Source organism: Artemia franciscana, chromosome 20 (assembly GCF_032884065.1).
Source record: "Artemia franciscana chromosome 20, ASM3288406v1, whole genome shotgun sequence".
NCBI classification, from domain to species: Eukaryota; Metazoa; Arthropoda; class Branchiopoda; order Anostraca; family Artemiidae; genus Artemia; species Artemia franciscana.
Window position 1 is genome coordinate 33,760,079 of NC_088882.1, and position 24,549 is coordinate 33,784,627.

General features: G+C 36.0%; 2 protein-coding genes across 2 annotated transcripts; both read right to left on the bottom strand.

Annotated features, from left to right (window-relative positions):
• Positions 1 to 15,182: 15,182 nt before the first annotated feature.
• On the bottom strand, positions 15,183 to 21,716 carry LOC136040297 (calpain-A-like). The gene is made up of 2 exons (XM_065724540.1): positions 21,314 to 21,716; positions 15,183 to 19,240 (listed from the first exon to the last, which is right to left on the bottom strand). The coding sequence occupies exons 1-2, from the start codon at positions 21,714 to 21,716 to the stop codon at positions 19,032 to 19,034; spliced, it is 612 nt and encodes a 203-aa protein (XP_065580612.1). The 3' UTR covers positions 15,183 to 19,031.
• An 833-nt stretch (positions 21,717 to 22,549) lies between these two features.
• Positions 22,550 to 24,128, bottom strand: LOC136040153 (protein disulfide-isomerase A6 homolog). Its single transcript, XM_065724269.1, has one exon. The coding sequence runs from the start codon at positions 23,996 to 23,998 to the stop codon at positions 22,712 to 22,714; it is 1,287 nt and encodes a 428-aa protein (XP_065580341.1). The 5' UTR covers positions 23,999 to 24,128; the 3' UTR covers positions 22,550 to 22,711.
• Between the last annotated feature and the right edge of the window lie 421 nt (positions 24,129 to 24,549).

Sequence of the window (24,549 nt, forward strand, 5' to 3'; positions counted from 1 at the left end):
GTGGTAACGAACTGTAGTAAGGAGCGACCCGGCTCAATAGTAACCAAAACTCTAAAAAATGGAATTTTGACACCAATAGTTACATCAAAAGAATCGCATTTTAATGCTGATTTTAAATATATAAGTTTCATCAAGATCAGTTATACCCATCGAAAGTTACGAGCCTGAGAAAAGTCATACAATCTTAACACCATCAGATTCAGCGTATCAGAGAACTATAGTGTAGAAGTTTCAAGCTCCTATCTACAAAAATGTGAAATTTCACATTTTTTGCCAGAAGACAGATCACGGATGCGTGTTTATTTGTTTTTTTTTTTTTTTTTTTTTGGTTTTTCCTTTTTTCAGGGGTGATCGTATCGACTGAGTGGTCCTAGAATGTCGCGAGAACGCTCATTCTTATGGAAATGAAAAGTTCTAGTGCCCTTTTTAAGTGATCAAAAAATTGGAGGGCACCTTGTCCCCTCCCAGTCAACTCTTTTTCAATGAATTTGGAACCAATTTTATTCGAGAACACCAAGACTGCTTTCGATGTGTTGTTTTTTGAAATGCAAAATGAATTGAAATGCCAATTTGATTAGGTCAAAGTTTGTTGGGAGTATATCAATTTAGCAAAGTTTTTATGTGTATGTTTTACTGTTAATTCAAAGGGTGGGTGGCGAAACAAAACAAAAGACCCCCCCCCCGCCCACAGCCCTAGAGAAAAGGTCTTGAAGTTAAAAAAAAATCGCATTGTTTACGCATAATATTTGTTATGAAGATGCAGGCCTAAAATTTTTTGGGGGTAGGGGCAAAATTTCTGCAGAGGGTTTTTCCATGGGGGTATTTTCCATGGGGAGGGAATTTTCTAGGGAGTGAATTTATCAGGGAAAATCATACACTACGGGAATTTGCCAGAATTCTTGTCACTTAAAAAGAGCACTAGAACTTTTAATTTTCTTTAGAATGAGCCCTCTTCTGATATTCTAGGACCACTGGGTTGATGTGGTCACTCCTGGGGAAGACAAACAAAAATAATAATGTGGAATTTTGTTGTTTTTTTTTTTTTGCTAGAAGAAAGATGACGAATGCGTGTGTATTTTTTATTATTATTATTGTTATTTTTTTTTTATTATGAAGTATAAAGACGTTTTCAGGGGGACTTTCATGTTGGTGTGGGAGTGGGTCGGGGGAGAGGGTTACGTTGGAGGATTTTTCCATGGAGGAATTCAACATGAGGGAAGAGAATATCCATGAAGGGGGCAAAAGATTTTCTAGCATTATTTAAAAAAAACAATGAGAAACTAAATAAAAAAAATCACCTGGAAGTAATGAGTAGCATTAAAACTTAAAACGAACATAAAATATTACATTTAGAAGGAGGGTTCTTCTCCTCCACAATACCTTGCTCTTTACACTAAAGTATTTTTAGTAATTTCAACCATTTATTCTATGGCCTTTGTGATTCAGGGGTCATTCGTAAAGATTCGGGATAAAATTCAAGCTTTAGTGTAAAGAGCGAGGGATTGACGCGGGGTCAAACCCCCTCATATACGTAATAAAAATACACAAATAGAAAAGATCGTTACATAAGTTAACTCGTAAGGTATATATGTTTATTACTAACAAAAATGTTCGTACAAAAATAAAAAATCTAGTTGGATTTTTAAGTAGCCAAAAAGAGGAGGGCAACTAGGCCTCCTCCCCCACTCATTTTTTCGTCAAAATCATCCGATCAAAACTATGGGAAAGCCGTTTAGCAAAAAAAATAATAATATACAAATTTCATTTTAATTATTCATGTGCGGTGAGCCATAAACTTTATCTCATTATTTGCATGAAAACAGTTTGGATAGATAGTTTACCAAGATGTAAAAATCGTAAGCAACAAGACTTTTTTCAGCCTTACTGTTTTTATATACCATTTTATAATAAAATTAAATAAAAAAACAAGTTTTTTTAACTGCAAGTAAGGAGCGACATTAAAACTTAAAACGAACAGAAATTTCTTCGTATATTAAAGGGGTTGTCCCCTTCGCAACGCCTCGCTCTTTACGCTAAAGTTTGACTCTTTCTATCAACTCTACTTTTTAAAACAGTAAAAACTTTAGCGTAAAGAGCGAATTCCTCCATGAAAAAATTCCCCCACATAACTCCCTCTTCCCAACCAAAAAATCCCCCTGAAAACGTTTGTACACTTCCCAATAACCATTACTATATGCAAACGTTGGTCAAAATTTGTAACTTGCAGCCCCTCCCACAGGGACTCTGGGGGAGTAAATCGTCCCCAAAGACGTAGTTATAAGGTTTTTCGACTATGCTGAAGAAATTGCTCTCAGAATTCTGATCCGACAACTTTGGGAAAAAAATGAGCGTGGGAGGGGCCTAGGAGCCCTCCAATTTTTTGTCACTTAAAAAGGGCACTAGAACTTTTAATTTCAGTTCGAATAAGCTCCCTTGCAAAATTATAGGACCACTGGGTCGATACGATCCCCACTGGGAAAAAAAAACACGCTTCCGTGATTTGTCTTCTGGCAAAAAATACAAAATTTCAAATTTTTGTAGATAGGAGCTTGGAACTTTTAGAGTAGAGTTCTCTGAAACGCTGAATCTAATGCTGTAATTTTCGTTAAGATTCTATGACTTTTAGGGTGGTTTCCCCTATTTTTTAAAATAGGGCAAATTTTCTCAGGCTTGTAGCTTTTGATGTGTAAGACTAAACTTGATGAAACTTATATATTAGTTAAAAATTATATATATATATATATATATATATATATATATATATATATATATATATATATATAATGAGGTATTTATAAACTTATATATAATAAACTTATATATATATAGAAAAAATGAGGTATTTATAACTTACGAGTGGGTGATCGGATCTTAATCAGTTTTGATATTTAGAACGACCTCGGGACTCAGAGCTTTTATTTTAAATCCTGACCGGCATTAAGCCTCTGATTTTCCTTTTAAATCAATCTATTGGTTCTTAGAATTTTGCTAGAGCTCATATCATATGAGCTCTTGGCTCTTCCGGCTTCGTCACAACTGTCATGTGAGCTCTTAGCTCTTGTTTTTACCAGTAATTCCAACCGAGTAGACGTCTGACGGACGATGATAAAGGCCCTACTCGACAGGTAATTTTGACCCCTACATGCTTCTTAGAATCTGTTGTGACTGCGCCAGAAAATAGGGCCATATGGCCAAAAATACTACGGATCTTAAAGAGCCATCTTATAACCCCTCTTATAATTTAAAAATGAGCGTTTACCCTAGACCACACTATATAATAAAACAAAGCTCATTTAGTAACAAAAAAAAATTATGCTGATCTTCAAAAAAAATCATGTTGTCAATAATAACATGTAGAATGATTCGTCTCAAGCACCCATTCCAACTGTATGAGGGGTTGCCTAAGGCACGTTCATTTCAGTTTTAACTAAAATATGTTGGTAATTCCGAATCAACTACCGCTGAAGCCTGTCGGACAGCACACATAGAAAAGAACAAAAGCCGTAGCATCAACTCCTTCGTAAGGATAAGAATAAAATCGTTTCACCCAAACTCCAGCATAAAATTTTTAGTCACCTTACTTAAGTAAAGAGCGACCCTTGTCATTACTAACTGACACCCTAAAAACAGGGAGTTTCATATACATATAGAATAGATCTTGCTTTTCACGTTTATTTATTTCAAAGATGCAATATTTATTTGGGTACTTGTCGGTTATGGAAACACATTCAAGGACTACGCTTAGGTTACATCTCAGAAAACCGTTTTCATAGCTACAAAAACAAGTGAGAGATGATAAAATGCCTGGTAAAATTCTAGTTTAGTGACTTCTTGCTATCTCGGAAAGGGGTTAGGTTAGGAAAAATGAAACTTTCAGGGATGGGTCTACAGGCTAAATTATATCCCGCGGAAGGTATTTTAAAGTACGCACCTCCACTCCTTCTCCCTCTAGAGGGCCGAAAACCTATTTTGCAAGGTTTCACTTTTATAACACACATATTTTTAAAGGTCATCAGAGGTCAGGACCCTCTAGAGCGAGAGGGAGTGGAGGCAGGTACTTCAAAAAACCTTCCTGTGACATACTTTAGCCAGTAGACCCATCCCTGAAAGTTTCATTTTCCTAACCTAACCTCTTTCCAAGATAGCAAGCCTTGATAGCCTTGGACTTAAAATGCACTGGACTTGTAATTCATTATATTTTCATTTAATCCATACACGGTATTCTTGACTTAATAGTGCGCCCTCCCCCCCCCTACACACGGGAATGAGATTTGTATGATTTATACGATTGTTGATTCATCCACTAAATTGTCTATTATTCACACTTTCTTTAAGTTGTGCTCCTTACTATAACACAGAACCCCACAATGTGCCTTGACAGCTGATCAAACGTACAGAATTTACGTTGGTAGGCTTTAAGTCTTCCATCGGCAAAAGAAAAAATTCCAATTATAGGCCTACGACGTCTATTGAATCACGACAGCTTATTTAAAAATCGAGAAGTGTTTTTATTGATGAGTAAAATATTAGTGGGCACAACACTGGAAAATCTCATTTTCAAAACAGAGAGAACTTAAAAATCAGTAGTTATGTGTGATGTAATACACACTCGAGAAATGAAGTTTGGTTAATGTTAATCAAATAAAGCAAAGTATAATGAAAATATAATACTTTATTAACTAAATTGTAAAAACTACAACTTAGAATTAAGCGCCCAGAACGCAGAAATGTCCTCCAAAATCGCGTTGAAATGAGCTCTACCTTCTGTCTTTACTGCCGCCCGCCATATTTGATGTTAGGATACCTCGGTACCGTTGGAACCCCGTATCCAGGAAAAATATAATTGCCTGTTCGTCGGTCCTTGGGCAAATCCCAAATCTGAATTTGAACATCCATGATGAGACACTATATTCTATCAGTATAAATTGCAAACGATACCGGTTATCGTCCTTTATTATCTTCGCGGTCGAAACTCTCGAGTCTAAAATTCTCGATTGTGTACTATATAATACATAAGTACATAAAAATCCACGGTTCTTACGTATTATACGAGAAACATTCGAGACATTTTCCGGTTTTGATCATGGGTAGTTTGCAATGTATGCAATGCAATGTAGAATATAGTGTCTGACCATGTATAGCTATATTTTAATTAAATATTTAATTGGTATTTTGGGTAGGCCCAGTTTGTTTAGGTTACGTATTTAACGTATGCTATACTTTACCCCCCCCCCCTCCCCCCTGATGTGCAAATATATAACCCAAATTTGTTTCTAAAATATTTATTTTTATCTTACTTAGGTATATTTCATTAGCATTAACCAAACTTCATTTCTCGAGTGTTTCTCGTATAATACTTAAGTACCAAATCCAGTAGCCCCACAGGCCAGCACACAGGGTGGGAGTGAATGGGTAGGTATTCAATCTTCATCAAGATTTGTACAATAGTTCTTGCAAATCCCACCGTATAACTCGGGTATTCTGACATATTTCTAAGCTTGTCCCCGCTACTCTGAATAATTTGTCCCTACGAAAAGCATTTCTATGTATATCCCTAATTTATCCGACCGAGAGATTCGTGTGTAACCCAGCTTCTATCCCTTTCTTACTTCCGTGATTACCTATACATTCCTTTCAAAATAAAAATAGCCTTTTAATTTGGTTTAACGATCTTCGATGAAAGCGTAACAGTTGTCTTACTTTGAATTATTGTAGTCTAGATTTTTTTTTTCAGGGTCATTTAACTTTTAATTCAACTAAAAATCTATAGTAGAAAGAATGGCGTAAAACCCTTCATCTAAACTTCACCTAATTAAAATTCAGTTTCAAATCGGAGAGCAAATTCAACTTACAAACAAATTGGAACTGATTCCAGAGGACCTGTCAAAACTTGTTTTCACCCTCTTATCCAACCGTCTTTTTTCCTTCGAAAAGCAATTACTCATAAAGAAAAATATTAATCAGTTGATACACACGTATAGGGGAGATGATGGGTGTCTTTAATCCCAAGGTTCTTACAAGTTTCATAATAATTTCCAATACGTTTCATATAGGGAGTCGGTTTTTATGGCGCTTGGTATTAACCAAGTGACATATAGTAATCGCAAATTCTGTCGGTCTGTCTGTCGGTCCCGGTTTTGCTACTTTAGGCACTTCCAGGTAAGCTAGGACGATGAAATTTGGCAGGCATATCAGGGACCAGACCAGATTAAATTAGAAATAGTCGTTTTCCCAATTTGACCATCTGGGGAGTGGGGGACCGGTTAATTCGTAAAAATAGAAAAAAATGAAGTATTTTTAACTTACGAACGGTTAATCAGATCTTAATGAAATTTGATTTTTGGAAAGGTATCGTGTCTCAGAGCCCTTATTTTAAATCCCGACAAGATCTGGCGACATTGGGGGAGGGAGTTGGGAGGGAGAAACCTAAAATCTTGGAAAACACTTAGAGTGGAGGGATCGGGATGAAACGTGGTGGGAAAAATAAGCACAAGTCCTGCATACATGATTGACATAACCGGAACGGATCCACTCTCTTTGGGGTAGTTGGACGGGGGGAGGGGGGTAATTCTGAAAAAATAGAAAAAAAATGAGGTATTTTTAACTTACGAACCGGTGATCGGATCTCAATGAAATTTGATATTTAGAAGGATATCGTGTCTCAAAGCTCCAATTTTAAATCCCAACCGGATCTGGTGACATTGGGGGGAGTTTGGGGGAACCTAAAATCATGGAAAACGCTTAGAGTAGAGGGATCGGGATGAAACTTGGTGGGGAAAATAAGCAGAAGTCTTTGATACGTGAATGACAAAATTGGAACGGATCCACTCTATTTGGGGGAATTGGGGGGGGGAGGCTTAATTCTGAAAAATTAGAAAAAATGACGTACTTTCAACTTACGAAGGAGTGATCGGATCTTCATTAAACTTCATATTTAGAATGACCTCGTAACTCAGATCCCTTATTTTAAATCTCAACCGGATCCAGCGTCATGGGGCGGGGGTTGGAAATCTTAGAAAATACTTAAAGCGGAGAGATCAGGATGAAACTGGATGGGAAGAATAAAAACAAGTCTAAGATACGTGACTGACATAACCGGACCGGATTTGCTCTCTTTAGTGGAGTTGGGGGGAGGGGCGGGTAATTCGGAAAAGTGAGGTATTTTTAACTTACGAACGGGTGATCAGATCGTAATGAAATTTGATATTTAGAAGGATCTTGTGCTTCAAAGCTCTTATTTTAAATTCCGACCAGATCCAGTGACATTGGGGGGAGTTGGAGGTGGAAACCGGAATTCTTGGAAAACGTTAAAATTGGGGTATTTTTATCTTATGAATAGGTGATCGGATCTTAATGAAACTTGATATGTAGAAGGATCTTATGACTCAGATGCTCCATTTTCGACTCGAGTTGGATCCAGGGACATAGGGGGTTGGAGGAGGGAAACAGTAATCTTGGAAAACGCTTAGAGTTGAGAGATCGGGATGAAACTTGATGGGAAGAATAAGCAGAAGTCATAGATTTCTGATTGACATAATTGGAAAGGATCCGTTCTCTTTTGAGGAGCTGGGGGGGGGGGTGTTAATTTGGAAAAATTAGAAAACTTGAGGTATTTTTAACTTAACAACGGGTGACGAGGTCTTAATGTTATTTGACATTTAGTAGAAATCCATGTCTCAGAGCTCTTATTTCAAATCCTGACCAGATCTGTTGACCTTGAAATGACCCCCTACAGCCCTGAAGGAAATGTTTTTAAGTTATAAAACCTGCCCGTTCTTTTTTTCTTTTTATTTGTTATTGTGTTCATACGTTTTTTGGTGGGGGAAGGGAGGACAAATTTTCTGCTGGGAGATTTATCCATGGAGAGAAAAGTTCCCAGGAGGTGAAATTTTCAGGTGAAATTTTACACTGGGTGAATTGGCCAGAATTCCTATAGGAAATTTTTTTATATGTCTTGTTTTCTATTTAGTGATTCAATTTTTCGCGTGGAGATGTTAAGGGTAATTTTTCCAGGGAAAATTTTTGTTAGGGTTGAATTGTCCAGAAAGCATTTCTGTAGGGTATTTTTCCGTGGAGGCGGAGGAAAGTATCCTGGCGCTAGTTAAAAACGATCAGAAAAAAACAAGGTAATTCAAAATCAGAGTAATTTTTCAGGGAAAATTTTTGCTAAGGTTGAATTTTCCAGAGGATATTTTTATGGGGAGGGTTATTTTTCCTTGCAGGTGAAGCAAGGTATCCTGGCGTTATTTGAAAAATGATCAGAAAAAAACAAGTTTCTTCAACTGCAAATACAGTGATAACAGTGGTCAAACATGGTTCTGAAGCATCTGCTATCTGAAAAGCGGGTGAATAATTGCTATATGATTTTTAGAGAAAATGCTTACGGACTGTTCTGGTTATCCAGCTGACTGACCAAATTTCAAACAGTAGGCTGTACGAAAAGAGTAGTTCTATCCTTTTTTCCTAGGCTATAATAACAAAAAGGTATAATGACAGCTAAGCCAGAGACACCAACAAAAATAACGAATAAATCTAATTTCGGCGGTTAGCACTACGACTTTTGTGACTGCATGTATATGTTGTGCCTCGTGAAAATGCAAACAGTGACGTCATATTGAGTTCGCTTCAGAAATAGGGTTTCATTGAACAGGAGCAAAAGGAGGAGAATTGGGGTTTTCTTGCTTTAGATGAAGGATGAAAAACATATGATAAGAAAGATAAAACATTACCTATGTAATCAGACGGGAGGGTCAAACCATCCCAAAAATACTTTCTGGGGTGTATACAACAACACATCCAGAGAGCAAATACAAGTAGCATTATGACCACGTGTAGGGCCATAATAGTGCATGCCACATACAATGCAAAAACAACGAAGTTGGACAAATCTGTAAAGAACCATTTTTTTTTTTTGCCGCCCCAAATAATATTTAATACTAATTTATAAAATAGTTACGATTCCTTAATCAGCTATAATGGCAATTAATTCTCGCTTATCATTTTTTTAAATGGCAACTTGTTTTTGTTATTATCATGCTTTGTCAAATCCTTACTAGGATGCACCTTCTGCTGCAGCCAGGATCAAAATCATAATTACCATTCCAAAATTTGCTTGAAAGAGCTATTGTTGTGCCCTTAAATATTTTAGCCCGATACATAATAGCAAAAATCACTTATCCCTAAAATTGGTTATTCCTAAAATCCAAATGTTGTTTTGAATCTCTGGTATAACAAATACTAACTAAATTTGAAGAAATTAGGTTCATATGTTTTCAGCAAGAGATCAAGAGAATCAAATCTTTAATTAAGTGTAATGGTGAATATGTCATATGAGAAGGCTTGTCGAGTTTGTACCGAGTTGGAAACTGACGAACCATTAATCTGCCCTTGTGATTGTAAAGGAAGTATTGCTTATGCCCACAGAACTTGCATGACGAAATGGATTTTTATATCTGGGTCTGACATGTGTGGAATATGTAAAATTAAACTGGGGAAATGGACCAAACGTCATAGCCCAATATATCTGTTGTATATTGCCATAAAATACTTTGTTTTACTTTACATACATTTTAAATTACTTTATGCAGTTATCCACATGATATTATTAGAAGTCTTTAGAAGCCACTGTATTAGAAGTCATTATTTCGTGCTAACAACAGTAACAGTAATAGTAGGCTTTTCCTCCTCAACGCCCCGCTCTTTACGCTAAAGTTTTTTACTGTTTTAAAATGTAGAGTTAAGTAAAAGAGTCAAACTTTAGCGTAAACAGCGGGGCGTTGAGGAGGAATAGCCTTTTTCAAATACGGAGTAATTTCTGTTCGTTTTAAGTTTTAATGTCGCTCCTTACTTTCATTAAAAAAAAACCTTTTTTGTTTTGTTTAATTCTCTCGAATATATCCAAGTAGTTGCGTGGTAAATATTAAATTAAAGTTTACGTTAAAAATTTAATGAGATGGATGTGCCTATTTGTTATTGCATAACAAATCAAATCTTGGTGTAATGTTTGAAACTGCTGGACGTAAGACCTCTTCAACATTTTTTATCGGGATTTAATGTGTGTTAAAGCTGAAAAAGTAACTTCACATAAATATGTGGTGTTGAATGGAAGAAGTACATTTAACGCCATACCAGATCTGTTGACATCTAAAAATATTAATAGGACGATTTTAGGAAAATGGTGGCGTGGGAGGGGCCCTAGCTGTCCTCCAATTTTCTTGTCACTTTAAAGGGACACTAGAACTTTTCATTCCCGTTTAGAATAAACCCTCTTCCGACATTCTAGGCCCAATGGGTCGATGTAATCACCACTGGAAAAAACAACAAACAAATAAAGACACATCCGTGATTTTTCTTCTGGCAAAAATTACAAAATTCTACATTTTGCAGATATGAGCTTGGAACCTCCACAGTAGAGGTTCTTTGATACGCTGAATCTGATAGCATGATTTACGTTAAAATTCTAATACCTCAAGGGGGCCTTTCCCTCTTTTTTGAAAATCTGGCAAATTTTTACAGTCGCGTAGCTTTTGATGGGTAACACTAAACTTAGTGAAACTTATATATTTGGAATCAGCATAATAATTCAATTCCTTTTTTATATCTATTGGTATCAAAATTCGGTTTTTTAGAAATTTGACTACTATTGAGACGGGTCGGCCCTTATTTAGAGTTTGTTGTCACTAACTGTTTGATTACCCATCAAAATCTAGATAGAGATCATTGAAATATTGATTGTTTTTCTCTGCTACCAAATGTTTTGTATTCATAAAACTTAACAGTTTCATGAAATGTAATTAAAAAAATAGAATAGGTTTTTCAACTAAAGTAAGGAGCACGTTTATAACTTAAAACAACTATAGATTACTTCTTATATAAGGGGGACTGTCCTCTTCTCGACACCTTGCTCATTAAACAAAAGTTTTTTAGTGTTTTGAAAAATCTTTTTTTTTCCAACTGCAAATCTCCTTAAAGAATTTGGTAAAAGCCAAACCTCACAGTAAAGATTTAGGAGCTAAGAAGAAGGCAACTCCCTTCAAATTAAGAATAAATCGCTTTTAGTTGAAGAGCTCTTTTCTATTTAATTTCTGATTGTTTTCCAAATCATACCCAGGCCTAACCAAGAAATAACTTGTGGTACCAGTCCCTTAAATCCCTGGTTAATTGCTTTTAAAATGTGTAAATCAATAATTTTACTTTGATTAATATCGTCCTATGTTTGAATTTGCAATTTTAATGTTGGAAAAGTTTTAATATACTTAAAACACTGGCGATGAATAGTATTTATTTTTGAAAAACCCTTGTTAATATTGGGTACTAAAGGATTTCGGTTGGGTGAAAGGGAATATTATTGTTTTGTATGGATGGAAACTCTGTGAGACTTTTGATCCTTTACATAACTGAAACAACCACAACCTTTACAGCAGAATTTTTTATCGATAAATACATTACATACATTTGTTTAAATACATTGAAGTACTTCATATTAATAGAAAAATAAAATATTACTATTTATGATTACTGAAAACTAAGTTTCAAGCAGTATTTGCCACCCCAATGAAATTTCCTGGCGGGGCCGATGATGACCTGCCATGCCTTTTCCACCTCTGTGCTGGTAGACATGAGGATGTAGCATTTCAGCTGTATAGAGAAATATTTTAACTAATTCCTACTCCCCCTACTTTTTCCAACATTTACCTGTAGCCTCGTGAAGAGTAAGTTGTTTTTTCACTAAAATGTGCTTTTATAGGAATCTACCCTACCCCCACTTAAACAATGACTCACCCCCTTCCGTCATTTTGTAGATGATACACAATTACAGATCACCAAACGTAGCCAAATGTCATGACAAATAAAGTGAGGAAATAATCCAATAGTGCCGCCATGTGTGCAAAATTCTTTTGCAAACTGGAAGTCTAATATATAGTTATTTATACTTTTAAATCAATTAAGTATAATTAATATTAAATATTTTAAAGTATAAAAAAGTATTAAAGTATAATTATATTAAATCAATTAAGTTTTAATTATACTTTTAAGTTGATTGGATATTCGTCCTCTTTGGGGTAAAGACAAATTTGCAGAAGTAGATTGCACAGTTATATTATGGTATATGGTATATAAATGATTTTATATCGTTAGATTCATTAGTTCTACATTTGCCAAGCCATATTTTTAACCAAATTAGTTATGTTATAATTAATTAACTTTAATAATCATAATTATATAAAATTAAATATAAATATTATAAAGTAATTATAATTAATAAAAAAAAATTACTATGTCAGTGAGCAAGAAGTTTTTCTAAGCCTCTTCCAAAATCTCCCTTATAAATGTATTGCAGCCATTTCGAAGTTGCTTACAGTTCTAGTTGAAAACATCTAATTTAGAATAATGTCATAATATGATACATTTTACAGTAAAAAAACGGATTTAAAAAAAAACCAGTTGTCTTATTATTTATAATTGGATATAAACATTAATATAGACATTAGATTTTAAGGAAATAAAAGAAATACCATTTTTCAACTTAAAACGGTTATATTTTTTTTACATTTAAAGGTTAATCCTCTATACAAAATTTGGTACTTGTATGGTTGCACTGAAGGGATTCTGAGATAGCCAAATTCTGAGATAGCCATTTTATTCAGCGTAGTCAAAAAATCTTATAACTATGTCTTTGGGGACGCCTTACTCCCGCACAGTCCCCATGGGAGGGGCTACAAGTTACAAGCTTTGACCAGTGCTCACATATAGTAATGGTTATTGGGAAGTATACAGACGTTTTCAGGAGGATTTTTTGGTTGGGGAGAGGGGTTTACAAGAGGGTGGTATGTTGGGGGAACTTTCCATTGAGGAATTTGTCATGGGGGAAGAAAATTTCCATGAAGGGAGCGCAGGATTTTCTAGCATTATTTAAAAAAAACAATGAAAAATAAATATGAAAAGTTTTTTCAACTGGAAGTAAGGAGCAGCATTAAAACTTAAAACGAACAGAAATTATTACGCATATGAGGGACTCACCTCCTCCTAATACCTTGCTCTTTACGCTAAAGTATTTTTAGTGATTTCAACTATTTATTCTACGGTTTTTGTCATTCAGGGGTCATTCTTAATGAAATGGGACAAAATTTAATCTTTAGGGTAAAGAGAGAGGTACTGACGAGGGGGGTGAACCCCTCATATATGTAATAAAAACATGAGATTACGCTAAATGTTTTTACTGTTTTAAAAAGCAGAGTTGAGAGAAAGAGTCAAACTTTGGCGTAAAGAGCGGGGCGTTGATGAGGAAGCAGCCCCTTTCATGTACGAAGTAATTTCTGTTCGTTTTAATTTTTTAATGTCGCTCCTTACTTTCAGCTAAAAAAAAACATGTTTTTTTTATTTAATTTACTATAGGGACTGGATATTGCAATATACTAGAGACGACCTCTTAATTCTCCTGTATTGCTATATTCTCCCAGTTCTTATGGCTCAAATTGCATCGGAAGCAGTGAGGTTTAATTGATGCATTTATTATGTCGTGTTTGGGCTTTTTTTTGCAGTTTTAAGAGCTATTCATAGTTTAACGTTAGCAGTGCTCTTATTGTTAGTGAAATGAGAAATACCAGAAATATAGTAATTATAATATTGTACCAGGAAATTGGCGAAAATAATCCATACTGACTTTTCAAATATTTTACTCTTTGGTCCTCATTAGTAAAGAGTGGTATATGTAAATCTAATGCCTCCTTTAATTTTGTCAATTGTATTGTACCTTTGATTTTCTTGATTTCTGGCCTGATAGAGGATTTTGATTCCTCATTGTTTATATTTGGGATTGCGAATGACAGATTTATTCCTTGAGAGTTTATTACTTTCTAGTCGGTAACCTTGCTTAATAGTGATTGTTCCAACGTCCTGTAAGAGTAGTTCAGTTCGATGAATGGAGTCAATTTTCTCTGTACTGTTGTAACAGGATAGGGTTCCTACTGTCTTTTGGGTACAGTAAATAACCATAGAATATTTCGTAGATTGATAAATTTTTCTCTTTTCGTGCTTCCTATTAGAGCTTCACACGAGTTAGGAATATCTTGTTACTGTGATTCTTTTAGAGAAAGGTCCAAAATACATGATCCTATTTTCACGTTATAGATTGCGAAAAGTTGTTCATTAATTTTCGTGATATGCACCTTCTGTTTGATATAAAATAAAATAAGTTTGCAAATTTTGGCTCTACTAGCAAATGAGCACCAAATGTTAAGTGGGTTTTTATTTTATCTAGAATATTTTTCAAGCTTGAGGGGTCAACTAAGTCGTAGGATAGACTTCCTGCCGTTAGTTCAAATAGTGCGAACTGGATCTTACTGATATCAGTAGCCATATTTAATACTGACATTGTTACTATATCAACTGAAATCATCGTTAAGCTTGAATCAGAAATCACTTTTCACAATCTTCAAGGGTTATACGGAATCGACGATTGGTCCAAAATGTCTGTAAAATGTTTCGGCAACCACCAGCAATTGCTCCGCGAACCCAAGCTCCTTCAAAGCTGTTTAGCTCCCACTTTTTCTTGCACTCCTCATCTTCCACTACCTCGTCGTAAATTTCTGGACTTGAGTGGACTATCTCCATCCTTGAGAAATATTTTTTGTAATCCTTAAAGCTCATCTAAAACTCCCCGTTAGTGTTGAAAGTCAGGCCAACTTTTTTTTCTTCGTCAGGTATATTTTGCCGTTGCCCCATTGATTTCTTATTCGTACCATAGGGATCTTACCACTCAAACGAGGAGTTTGAATACGGATTAGCCTGATGTCAGTAATAGTGTAGGCGTGACCATTGATCAATCCAACTGGTGTTTCTGCTGCGACAACGTTTGAGTCTGGCTTAATCGCACAACTCGTAAGAGATTATCTTTCAAAAGATTTGACCGTTATTTTGAAAATAATAATAATAATAATTTATTTATAACCCACAAAAAACATAAAACTGTGGAGTAACCAAACACAAAGAAAAAGAAAAAAACAAGAAAAAATAAACATAACAATATAAATAACATAACAGCATAACAACATACAACATAAATAAATTACCTCAATTCAAAAAATGGCCAAAGAGGGTCAAAAATACCAATCATTTACTGAGTTTTAAGAGATATATTCTTCAGATAAATGTTTCAGTCGCGAGGGCGCATCAATGATGTCAAATTTAGAAACGACTGTATGATTCTGATGCCACCGAGGTAGACGCATGGACTATCTCACGGATGGACTATCTCCATCCGTGAGAAATATTTTTTGTAATCCTTAAAGCTCATCTAAAAATCCCCGTTAGTGTTGAAAGTCAGGCTAATTTTTTCTTTTCTTCGTCAGGTATATATTGCCATTCTGATGATTTGTCACTCCAAGCTCCATTCCACTCAGCCTCGTTGCCCCATGGATTCCTTTTTCGTACCATAGGGATCTTACCACTCACACGAGGAGTTTGAGCACGGATTAGCCTGACGTCAGTGATGCTGTAGGCGTCACCAGGTAATTTCTTTGTATCCTTATTGCGAAGGAGGAAAGCAAAACCAGAAAAATAAAAAACAGCAGGGGCACAAAAACTAGAGTAAAGACGGCAAAGTCCTTTTCGGTTATACCGACCACGATTTGGTGAAATTTTTCCGTAACCAGCTCGCATACTTTTCAGCAAGCTGGACGTAATAGCTGAGCAAGTAGACGAAAGTGACGTGGAAAACGAGAGACCCAACCATTTAATAATTGCTGAACATGGTATAGTTGAAGAACCCAAGCAAAGGGGTGATGCTAGTAGAAGACTCCCAAAACACAAAAACTCACATTTAGAGGCATTAACTGAAAGACCTACTGTGGATAGTGCGGCTGAAAGCCGGTCAAAGTTGGTAATTAGACCAAGTTTTGTCTGGCTAAGAAGCAGAACATCATCAGCATATGCAATGTGACTAATGCCTAAATTATCATTGTAAAAAATTGACGGTTGAAGACACGAAGCTAAAACACATTTAAATATGCTCGGGGATAACACGGTACCCTGCCTAACGCCTTTTTTAACAGGAATATACACCCTTACAGTACCATTTCACTTCAACCTAACTGAAGAATTAGCATACCAATACTTAAGCACGGAAACAATAGAAATGTTAACACATGAGGCTGCTAGAGAAAACAAAGCATTTGAATGAACTACATTGTCAAAAACACTAGATATGTCAACAGTCAAACAATACAAGGGACTTTTTTGAGCAACAGCTTCTTTCATAGCCGACCCACAATATGGTGAGCTTGAACGCAGCCCATACCTTTTCTAAAACCAAGCTGGAAGGGCGTAAACTTGCACATGGAGTTAATGGCCGGTAGCAGTACATATTCAAATAGCTTACTAACAAAACAAGACACAGTGATAGGATGGTAATTAGAGCAAGCACTGGGGTCTAATAGCTGCAAATGCTTCAGCAGTTCAGGATAATCATAAGCAAAAAACTTGAAGCAAAGACCATCACTATCCAGAGACTCGGACTTATTAACTTGCTGAAGAGCTCGAAGTATAACACCAGATTCCACCGATAACACTTGAGATTGGTTCATGCGAATTGGGAGGATGGATTTGACAAGCTTTGTAAAATGATTGTGGAGATTAACATTAAATGAAAGCAGAATAATTTTATAATGTAAAACAAAGTCACATAGCCGAAGAGACGAATTAATTGGAGGTGAACACTTTACACTGTTTATAACACGATCCCAGGATTTCTTGTCACAAGGACCATCCCAGGCGTTCAGTCTCGCTCTACGCGGGGAATATTTGTACTCTCGTTTGGTTTTCTGTTTTATTTGATGTACTGAACCAGGAGGAGGACGATCACAGGCTATCTACGGAGCCAGGCTATCACTTACGGAGCCAGAACTTAGCTTTTTGTTTAGCCATCTTCACTTTAGGATCAACTTTCCAAAAGGGATTGCGAGTACCCATTCGTACGCGCTCGGAGGGGACAGCTTTTTTAGTGGCAGACTTGAGACAGAACACTATTTGCTGATAATACGAGTTTATATCTATCCGAGTTGAAGTTGTACATACAGATGTTTGCGATAAGTGGAAAGGCACTTTAATAGATGATAATAACTGGGACAATGTCAATACATAAAGTGGAACATTGGTATTTTCCCAATTTAACTTTGAGAACCACTTGGGAGAGTTACGCTGCACAAAGCTCACCATGGAGCAAGATAGTTGGCACGTGATGGGTGAATGATCGTCGTCGATTTTAGAGTCCACATGAGCTATTGATGAAAGTAGAGTTGAATCTGACACAATTACATGATCAAGGTTGGAATTAAGACCACCACGATTGTGAATATTAGTAAATAGAAGATCTTTATCACCAAGATGGAATCCTCCGGGTAGTGAATCGAGAAAGATTTCAGATCGATCAGAATTAGATAATAAGTCCGTGTTAATGTCGTCGGCGAGAACCCATTTGGTATTTTGTTTTGAAAGGTCTTTAAGTAGTTTTCGTAGGCGATTACATGCTTGTGAAAAAACTAGACAGTGACTGCACAGTCTTTTTATTACAAGGGAAATAAATGTTTATAAATGTGGTATCACCACATTTTATTGCTAAGATGTTAGCGTCACTTTGCAATAATATCGGCTGAGTCTTGTGTCTGAAATAGATGACCAGACCTCCTGATGGTCTACCACAGGTTTTCTGGGTGGATCTCAAAAAGATATAATGGGTCAAAAAACGCTTTAGGCGATCAGCATTCACTTTAGAGAGAAGGTGCTCAGGTAAAAACACAATATCATTTTCAAGCAGCTCACTAATCAGTAGATTCTTGTCTTTTGTACCATTAAAATTAAGGGACACAAAGCTAAACACAGTTTGAGTATTTATTTATTAGCATTGTTTGGAGCTGATTGGAGAATTTTGCATTTAAGACTAAAACTTACGTGTTCCATAGTGCAATTTGCACATTTTAGCGAGGCTTGGCAAGGGTTTTCTTTGGAGTTCACATGAGGGCCAGAACGTCTGGAACACTTGGGATGTGCTGGTGAGCCGGGACAAGCTCCAATCAGGTGATCAGTACTTTGACAGCGAAAGCATCGACTCGGAATGAATTGAAAGGTTTTTTTTAATCCCATCATTTTATAAATAAACTGAAGTGAGTGAAACTGGATTGTGATAGCTATTGGCAGTGTTAGTTCTGAGGATAGAACTAATTGGAACTAAATAATCTTCAATCCCTTCGCTGTGATTATCACTTTTGTATAATAAAAGTCTTGATAAGCTGTTGCATGGAATGCCATATTGGAAAGGACAACAGCATACTCAGCTAAAGCGAACCAAGTGTATACATAAGGTTCACAATATTTGTTATGACGCACATAAAGATAAACAGCAAATGCAGCTCCAAGGCAATTGACGAGAAAAGTGGTAATTTGTAACTGTCGACTTTTCCTCTCCAAAGTGGATTCGTTACTTCTTCTGTAAATGTGCAACAGGACTAATGTGAGCAACATGTATAAAGTAGCGCATATTACAAACAGTGTAAAACAAGCAGCATGAAGTTCATGGATAAAAGTAGAAGAGATCAATGAAAGGCCCAAAAGTGATAAAATCTCAGCAACATTTAATACTACCGTCATCCAGGTTAGCCGTATAGATGAAGGTACTAAAATTGTCTTATAATGTTCTAGGTAGACAGACGCCACAAACAATCTTGGGGCAGTGTTTAGTGCTATTCCTAACTTCCAAACATGGCTTTGGGGGTAATGACCAATGGCACTTGAAATAGAGGGCAGATAATTGACAACACCACAATGAGTAGCAGTAGTTTGTCTGAAACTGAACAAAAGAGACCAGATTATTCAAAATGAAAAACAAAAGAAGGGTAAAGAAAGTGTAGCTATGGCCGCAAGACGAAAAGAAAGTCTTATTCTATTTCGAAAGACCGGCTCCCTCCCATCTCCTTCCTCCTCTTCTTCAAAGAGACTTTTCATTTCATTTGTGTAAAACAAGCTTCCTTTGAGGAAAGTCAAACATGCTTTTTATTGTTTAGTTCATACAGTTCTGCCACTCCCTCAGTAAAGTCCTCCATGGCTTCAGAGGTGGTGCCACTTTTAAGGGCTTCATAGCTACCATATAATTTTGCATCAGCCTTCTCTAACAATGCACTCCAAAATTCATTTTTCTCTTGGGATTGAAGGTAGACTAACTTACCGTTATACGTTGGTAATTTGTCATGCATGACATCATCCACCCGATGGCCATACTGTTAAAACCTGAAGTGGAAAATTCCAGCATACTCGCCATCGTCAAAGGACTGATCATCAGGTAAAATTCGTTTAAAAAAAACTGTATTGATTGTAAGATTTGTCATATCAGCCAATATCCACCAATCACCAAGCTCTCCTTTTTGAGTATCAAATCTTCAAGCATCGTTCACCACAAACTTTGGATCTGAACATATTTCATGGGGATAATTGCTGATTTTTTATTAACTTCACATTCCAGAATACACGTTTCAAAAATCATTTCTACATTCCAAATCATTAGGTCTCGTCTTATTTTCGATTTTAACTCTTTTCTTATGATAAATTCTAATCCACTATGCTGATGGTGTTTTCTACCCTCATGAACAAAATCATAGTCAAGAAACATAACATCATTAATATTCCAATCATTTAAGAAAGTTTCGCTTAAAGCTAAAGCTTCAATTTTATTTTTATTAATTATGTCATCTTTGAACTCAATGCTACTAAGTAAACCTCTGCAGTTAAAACTATAAAAACCTACATTACTGCATGCGAGGATAGAATCATCCATAAATGAATATTTGTTTTTCGGGGCTATCTTCCAAAATTACTGCTTCTTCATCCTTAACATCCCTAATGCACTCCAGTATCTCAAAAGGATTTTCCTCTAACAGTTTAGTTCTGCTTGCAAGATCAGGTAAATTATGTAAACTCAATATCATAAATCAACAAAAAAGCCTCAATTCAGTTGATCAACAATTTAACAAAAGACCACTCAAAAAAGAAAAAAAAGAAAACACATAACAACCGCACACGTCGGAGAATTCCATTGCTTTTCGGTGGAAGTATGTTCATTCTATTCAACAGAGAACACGCACATTTTGGCAACAATGTGCGCACACCAACACATTTGCGCATTTATGTAGTGACTATTATGAACAAATCCTAACAAATACCTAATAATGACAAAAAAAAAAACACAATTTATTCGACTGGTGGGACGTTATGCCACTTCTTTATTTGTTTCACTCCGTCCTGGTCTATGTAGCATAATGTGGTTGGTACCGTGGGTGGGATCCATGCAACAAAACCTTTATCTTTCATTTCTTTCTTTTTTTGATTCAGCGTAGTGCGAATCTCCCTGCTGGTTTGACTAACATCATCACTGAAGAAAACTCCATTGTAATCAAATTTTGTCGCTTTATCAAGTTTTTTTTTCCAGGACTGGGCACGTAATTTCTTATTCGCTTGAAGTACCGAGAATTTGTCATCCGAGTTCATGAGTCGTATTTTAACAAATTTGTCATGTACTTCTTTAACTTCAAAATTAATTTTTAGTTGTAAGAAGGTTTCCAGCAAATGTTCCATTTTCGTCGAGGCCTCCGGTACTGAGGCAGCCTTTAAATTCCAAGCAATAATGTTGTCTTTTTTTTCCAAATTCTCCAATATGAGGACCCTATCAGTGAGAGGGCCTAATCCATGGGCTTCTTTCTTTCGTATATCTTTTAATTCTGCCTGAATCTTTGTTATTGTATCCGAGTGGGTTGCAGTTACGATTTCAATATCATCTACTTTGGAAGTTAGACCACTAATGTCTGAACGGATTTCGGATAATTCAAATCTCAAACATCGTATTTCTTACCGCGTTGCTTTAACTGTTTCTAGAATCTGATGGACCGAACTGGTCAGCACGTCAATCGAATCACGTATTGTCCCTTGGGCTGTTGAATCTTCCACAGATAATCGTGTGGATTCCATATCATTACGTCTCTTTTTCCTGGTCATAATAACTATTCACAGGTGTTCACAAGATTAGCATAAAATAAGTCAAAATGCGCGCTCTCTGATACTGAGATGTTAACTCGAGGAGAACATTGAATGAACATTGAGCATTGAAATGTTTAGTTCATACATTTCTGCCCCTCCCCCAGTAAAGTCTTCCATGGCTTCAGAGGTGGTGCCGCTTTTAAGGGCTTCATAGCTACCATATAATTTTGCATAAGCCTTCTCTAACAATGCACCCCATAATTCATTTTTCTCTTGGGATTGAAGGTAGAATAATCTATGACATCATCCACCCATTGGCCATACTGCCAAAACCTGAAGTGAAAAATTCCAGCATACTCGCCATCGTCGAAGGACTGATCATCAGGCGCAATTCGTTTAAAAAGAACTATATTGATTGTAAGATTTGTCATAGCAGCCAAAAGCCAACAATCACCAAGCTCCCCTTGTTGATTATCAAATCTTGATGCATCGTTCACCACAAACTGTGGATCTAAACATATTTTATGGGGTCTTAGCCAACGAACTCTTCTAAATGGTCGTTTGCTGTAGAATAAAGAGAAGTCTTCAGCTGGGAAAGACGAATCTTCGAAAGGCTTCAGCCAAGCAGTATTCTTTGCTTTTTTCGTAGTCTTGGGGACTGGATCTGCTTTTTCCAGGTATGGGTCTTGTATGTTCATCAATCAACATAACTGGACAAGCTTTATGGTTGTGTCCAAGGTAGCAAACATCCACTTTACCACGGTTGTAGTTGAACGACGGGGTAGCACTGGTGGCTTTTTCAACAACGAGTTTTGTCAGGCTATCAAGCAGTCCACTTTCACTTCCCTCTCCTCCTCCGGCACTTATAGACTCAGGGACAACGGTAAATGTGATAAATGCATCCGTGTTTAACAAATTGGCCAATTATATTTAATGACGAATGAGTAATATATGCCCCAATGTAACCGGACGTGATCTAGACGTTATAGGATCTGTGTATCTAACTATACACAAGGATAATGGGAACTTTCCTAGTCAATTTATAATTTGCAAAAACCATATAGGCAATAATAGGAGCAAATTTTTAAAAAGGAAATAAAGTATTATTAGATGTAGCAAATACAAAATTGGTCTACCCGACGGATAAATAAACAATCATAAATAACATCCAAACTAAATCGGTAAAAGCGAAAATAGGCAACATGAAGGAATATAGAGAAAAACAAATATATATCTCTATATATATATATATATATATATATATATATATATATATATATATATATATATATATATATATACGACAAAAATTCCAAATAGAAAAAGGAATTTTTCCCATGACAAAATTTTTGTTTCAAATTTATAAATTAAGATATTTCTAATACTTGGATATTGTTGTTTTGCATTTTTTTGTTTTTTTTTTCTGCATTTACGAGAGAGAGTGTACAGCTACCTATTATATGCCAAAATAAATGATCATTTGTTTTAAATGTGGCTTGGGTTTTATTCTAAAACATTGTATACGAAATTTATTTCTTAGCAAGAGTTACAAAAACTGACTAAACACAAGCAAACAACTTGTAAAATATTTCTAATTGGAAAAATAAATTTCCAAGAAAAAAAGGAATATCAGATATTTAAACGGTGAATTAACACAACTATCAAAAAAAACTATTTGATTTAAAGCGGCGAATTATAATTCATCTTTCGGCAGTTCATCCAATTCGACGTCGGAGAGATCAATGTCTTCTTCGACTTCTAAAATAGCATCTTTTCCATCCCAAGGTTCAACATCCCAAATTTTGGGCAATTCAGCACCTCGAATGGGAGCTGTCGATCCTTTGCCATACGAGAGATCCCTTAAAAATTCATTGATTCCATCACTAGAGAAGGGGCCACGGAACGTCAAATACTTCATCTTCTTATGACTTATAACAGCCATAGCTGGAAATCCAAAACCACCAAGTTCTAGAGCTTCTTCTAATTCTGGCTGACTGCTTGCTTCAGCCCAAAGCCATCCCCACATTTTCTTTTTGTATTTTTCTCCCATGGTTCTGAGAATTTTCAAGTAGTTATTGCGACATTCAGATTGACAGTCGTATATGTTTGGCAGAATTGAAATAACGCAAAGTGGATGATCGACACAGGCAGACTTGAAGACTGACTCAGATGTTATCTGTTCTATTTCCGGAGCCGGTACACTTTCTGCTGCTTTCTCAAGAGCCCAGGAAACAATATCTTGTGAAACTCTGCCACCATCATAATCTTGTGCTGAATGTTTATCCTTCTTACCAGATGGGAAATACTTGATTGTTGGGTAGCCTTGAACACCATACTCTTGCGCCTTGATTGAGTGAACTGTCGCATCAACAGCTCCCAGTTTGACTTTGCCTTTAAGTCCAGTGGCTGCTTGAGCCCAATGAGGTGCCAAGTTCTGACAGTGGCCACACCATGGTGCATAAAATTCGACAAGCCACAAATCATCGGATCCAAGAACAAGTTTGTCAAAGTTGTCATCAGTCAGTTCAATAACATCGCTACTACCCGAAGAGCTACTCTTTTTTCCATCCATTTGATTATTGACTTTCGCTTTTAAAGCTTTGAAAGCAGCATCAATGAGCCCATCAGCAGTTCTTGCTCCATTGTAATCTTCTGGCTTCTTTTTATTTGCTCCAAAAATTGTAATTGTTGGGAAACCACGCACACCGAACTCACCACCAAGTGAATTATGCTCGTCAGCATTTACTGCACCAACTTTCACAACACCCTTCAAACCTTTTGCAGATTTAGCATATTCTGGAGCTAAACTTTTACAGTGTCCACACCAAGGAGCAAAAAATTCTACAATCCAAATGTCATCACTTTTTTTCACAAGAGAATCAAAATTTGAAGGGGTCAATTCAACCACATCACTATTGGAAGGATACAAACATGATCCATAGTGGAGCACAAACAAAATACCTAAGAATTTAAAGTTCATTCTTCGACAGCCTTTTGATGAAGATTCAGAAAATTTTCTTTAAATTGTCAATATATTCAAGTCAGCTAGTTCATATGTTATCTTGTTAAGAAGTCAAACAGATTTCAAAGCAAGGAATATCAAGTTTTAAATTTTACCAATTTTACTGAAATGCTTAGCAAATAATTCTGCGATATTCTTTTTTTCAGTTGATTCATTAGCGTCATTTCCATTATTAAGAAAAGTCGGTATAGCTCTTTGTTTATTTTTATTTAATTTATCACGCAAGATTTCCCACATTTTCTGCTGGGACGCAGCTGAAGATATTTCCTTCTCATAATAATTTCTTTCACTTTCTCTCAAAGTTCTAGTCAGAGTATTTTTGTAAAATTTGAATTTCTGGATGTTTTCATCAGACGGATAGTTGCATTTAATATTGTATAGTCTATTTTTTTTCATTAATATATTTTAACAGTCTCCGGGATATCCATGGTTTTTGTGGCATTGACTTGAGTGTTTTCCTTTTAACTTTCGGATATATATAATTACAAACATCATTATTTTTAAAAAGG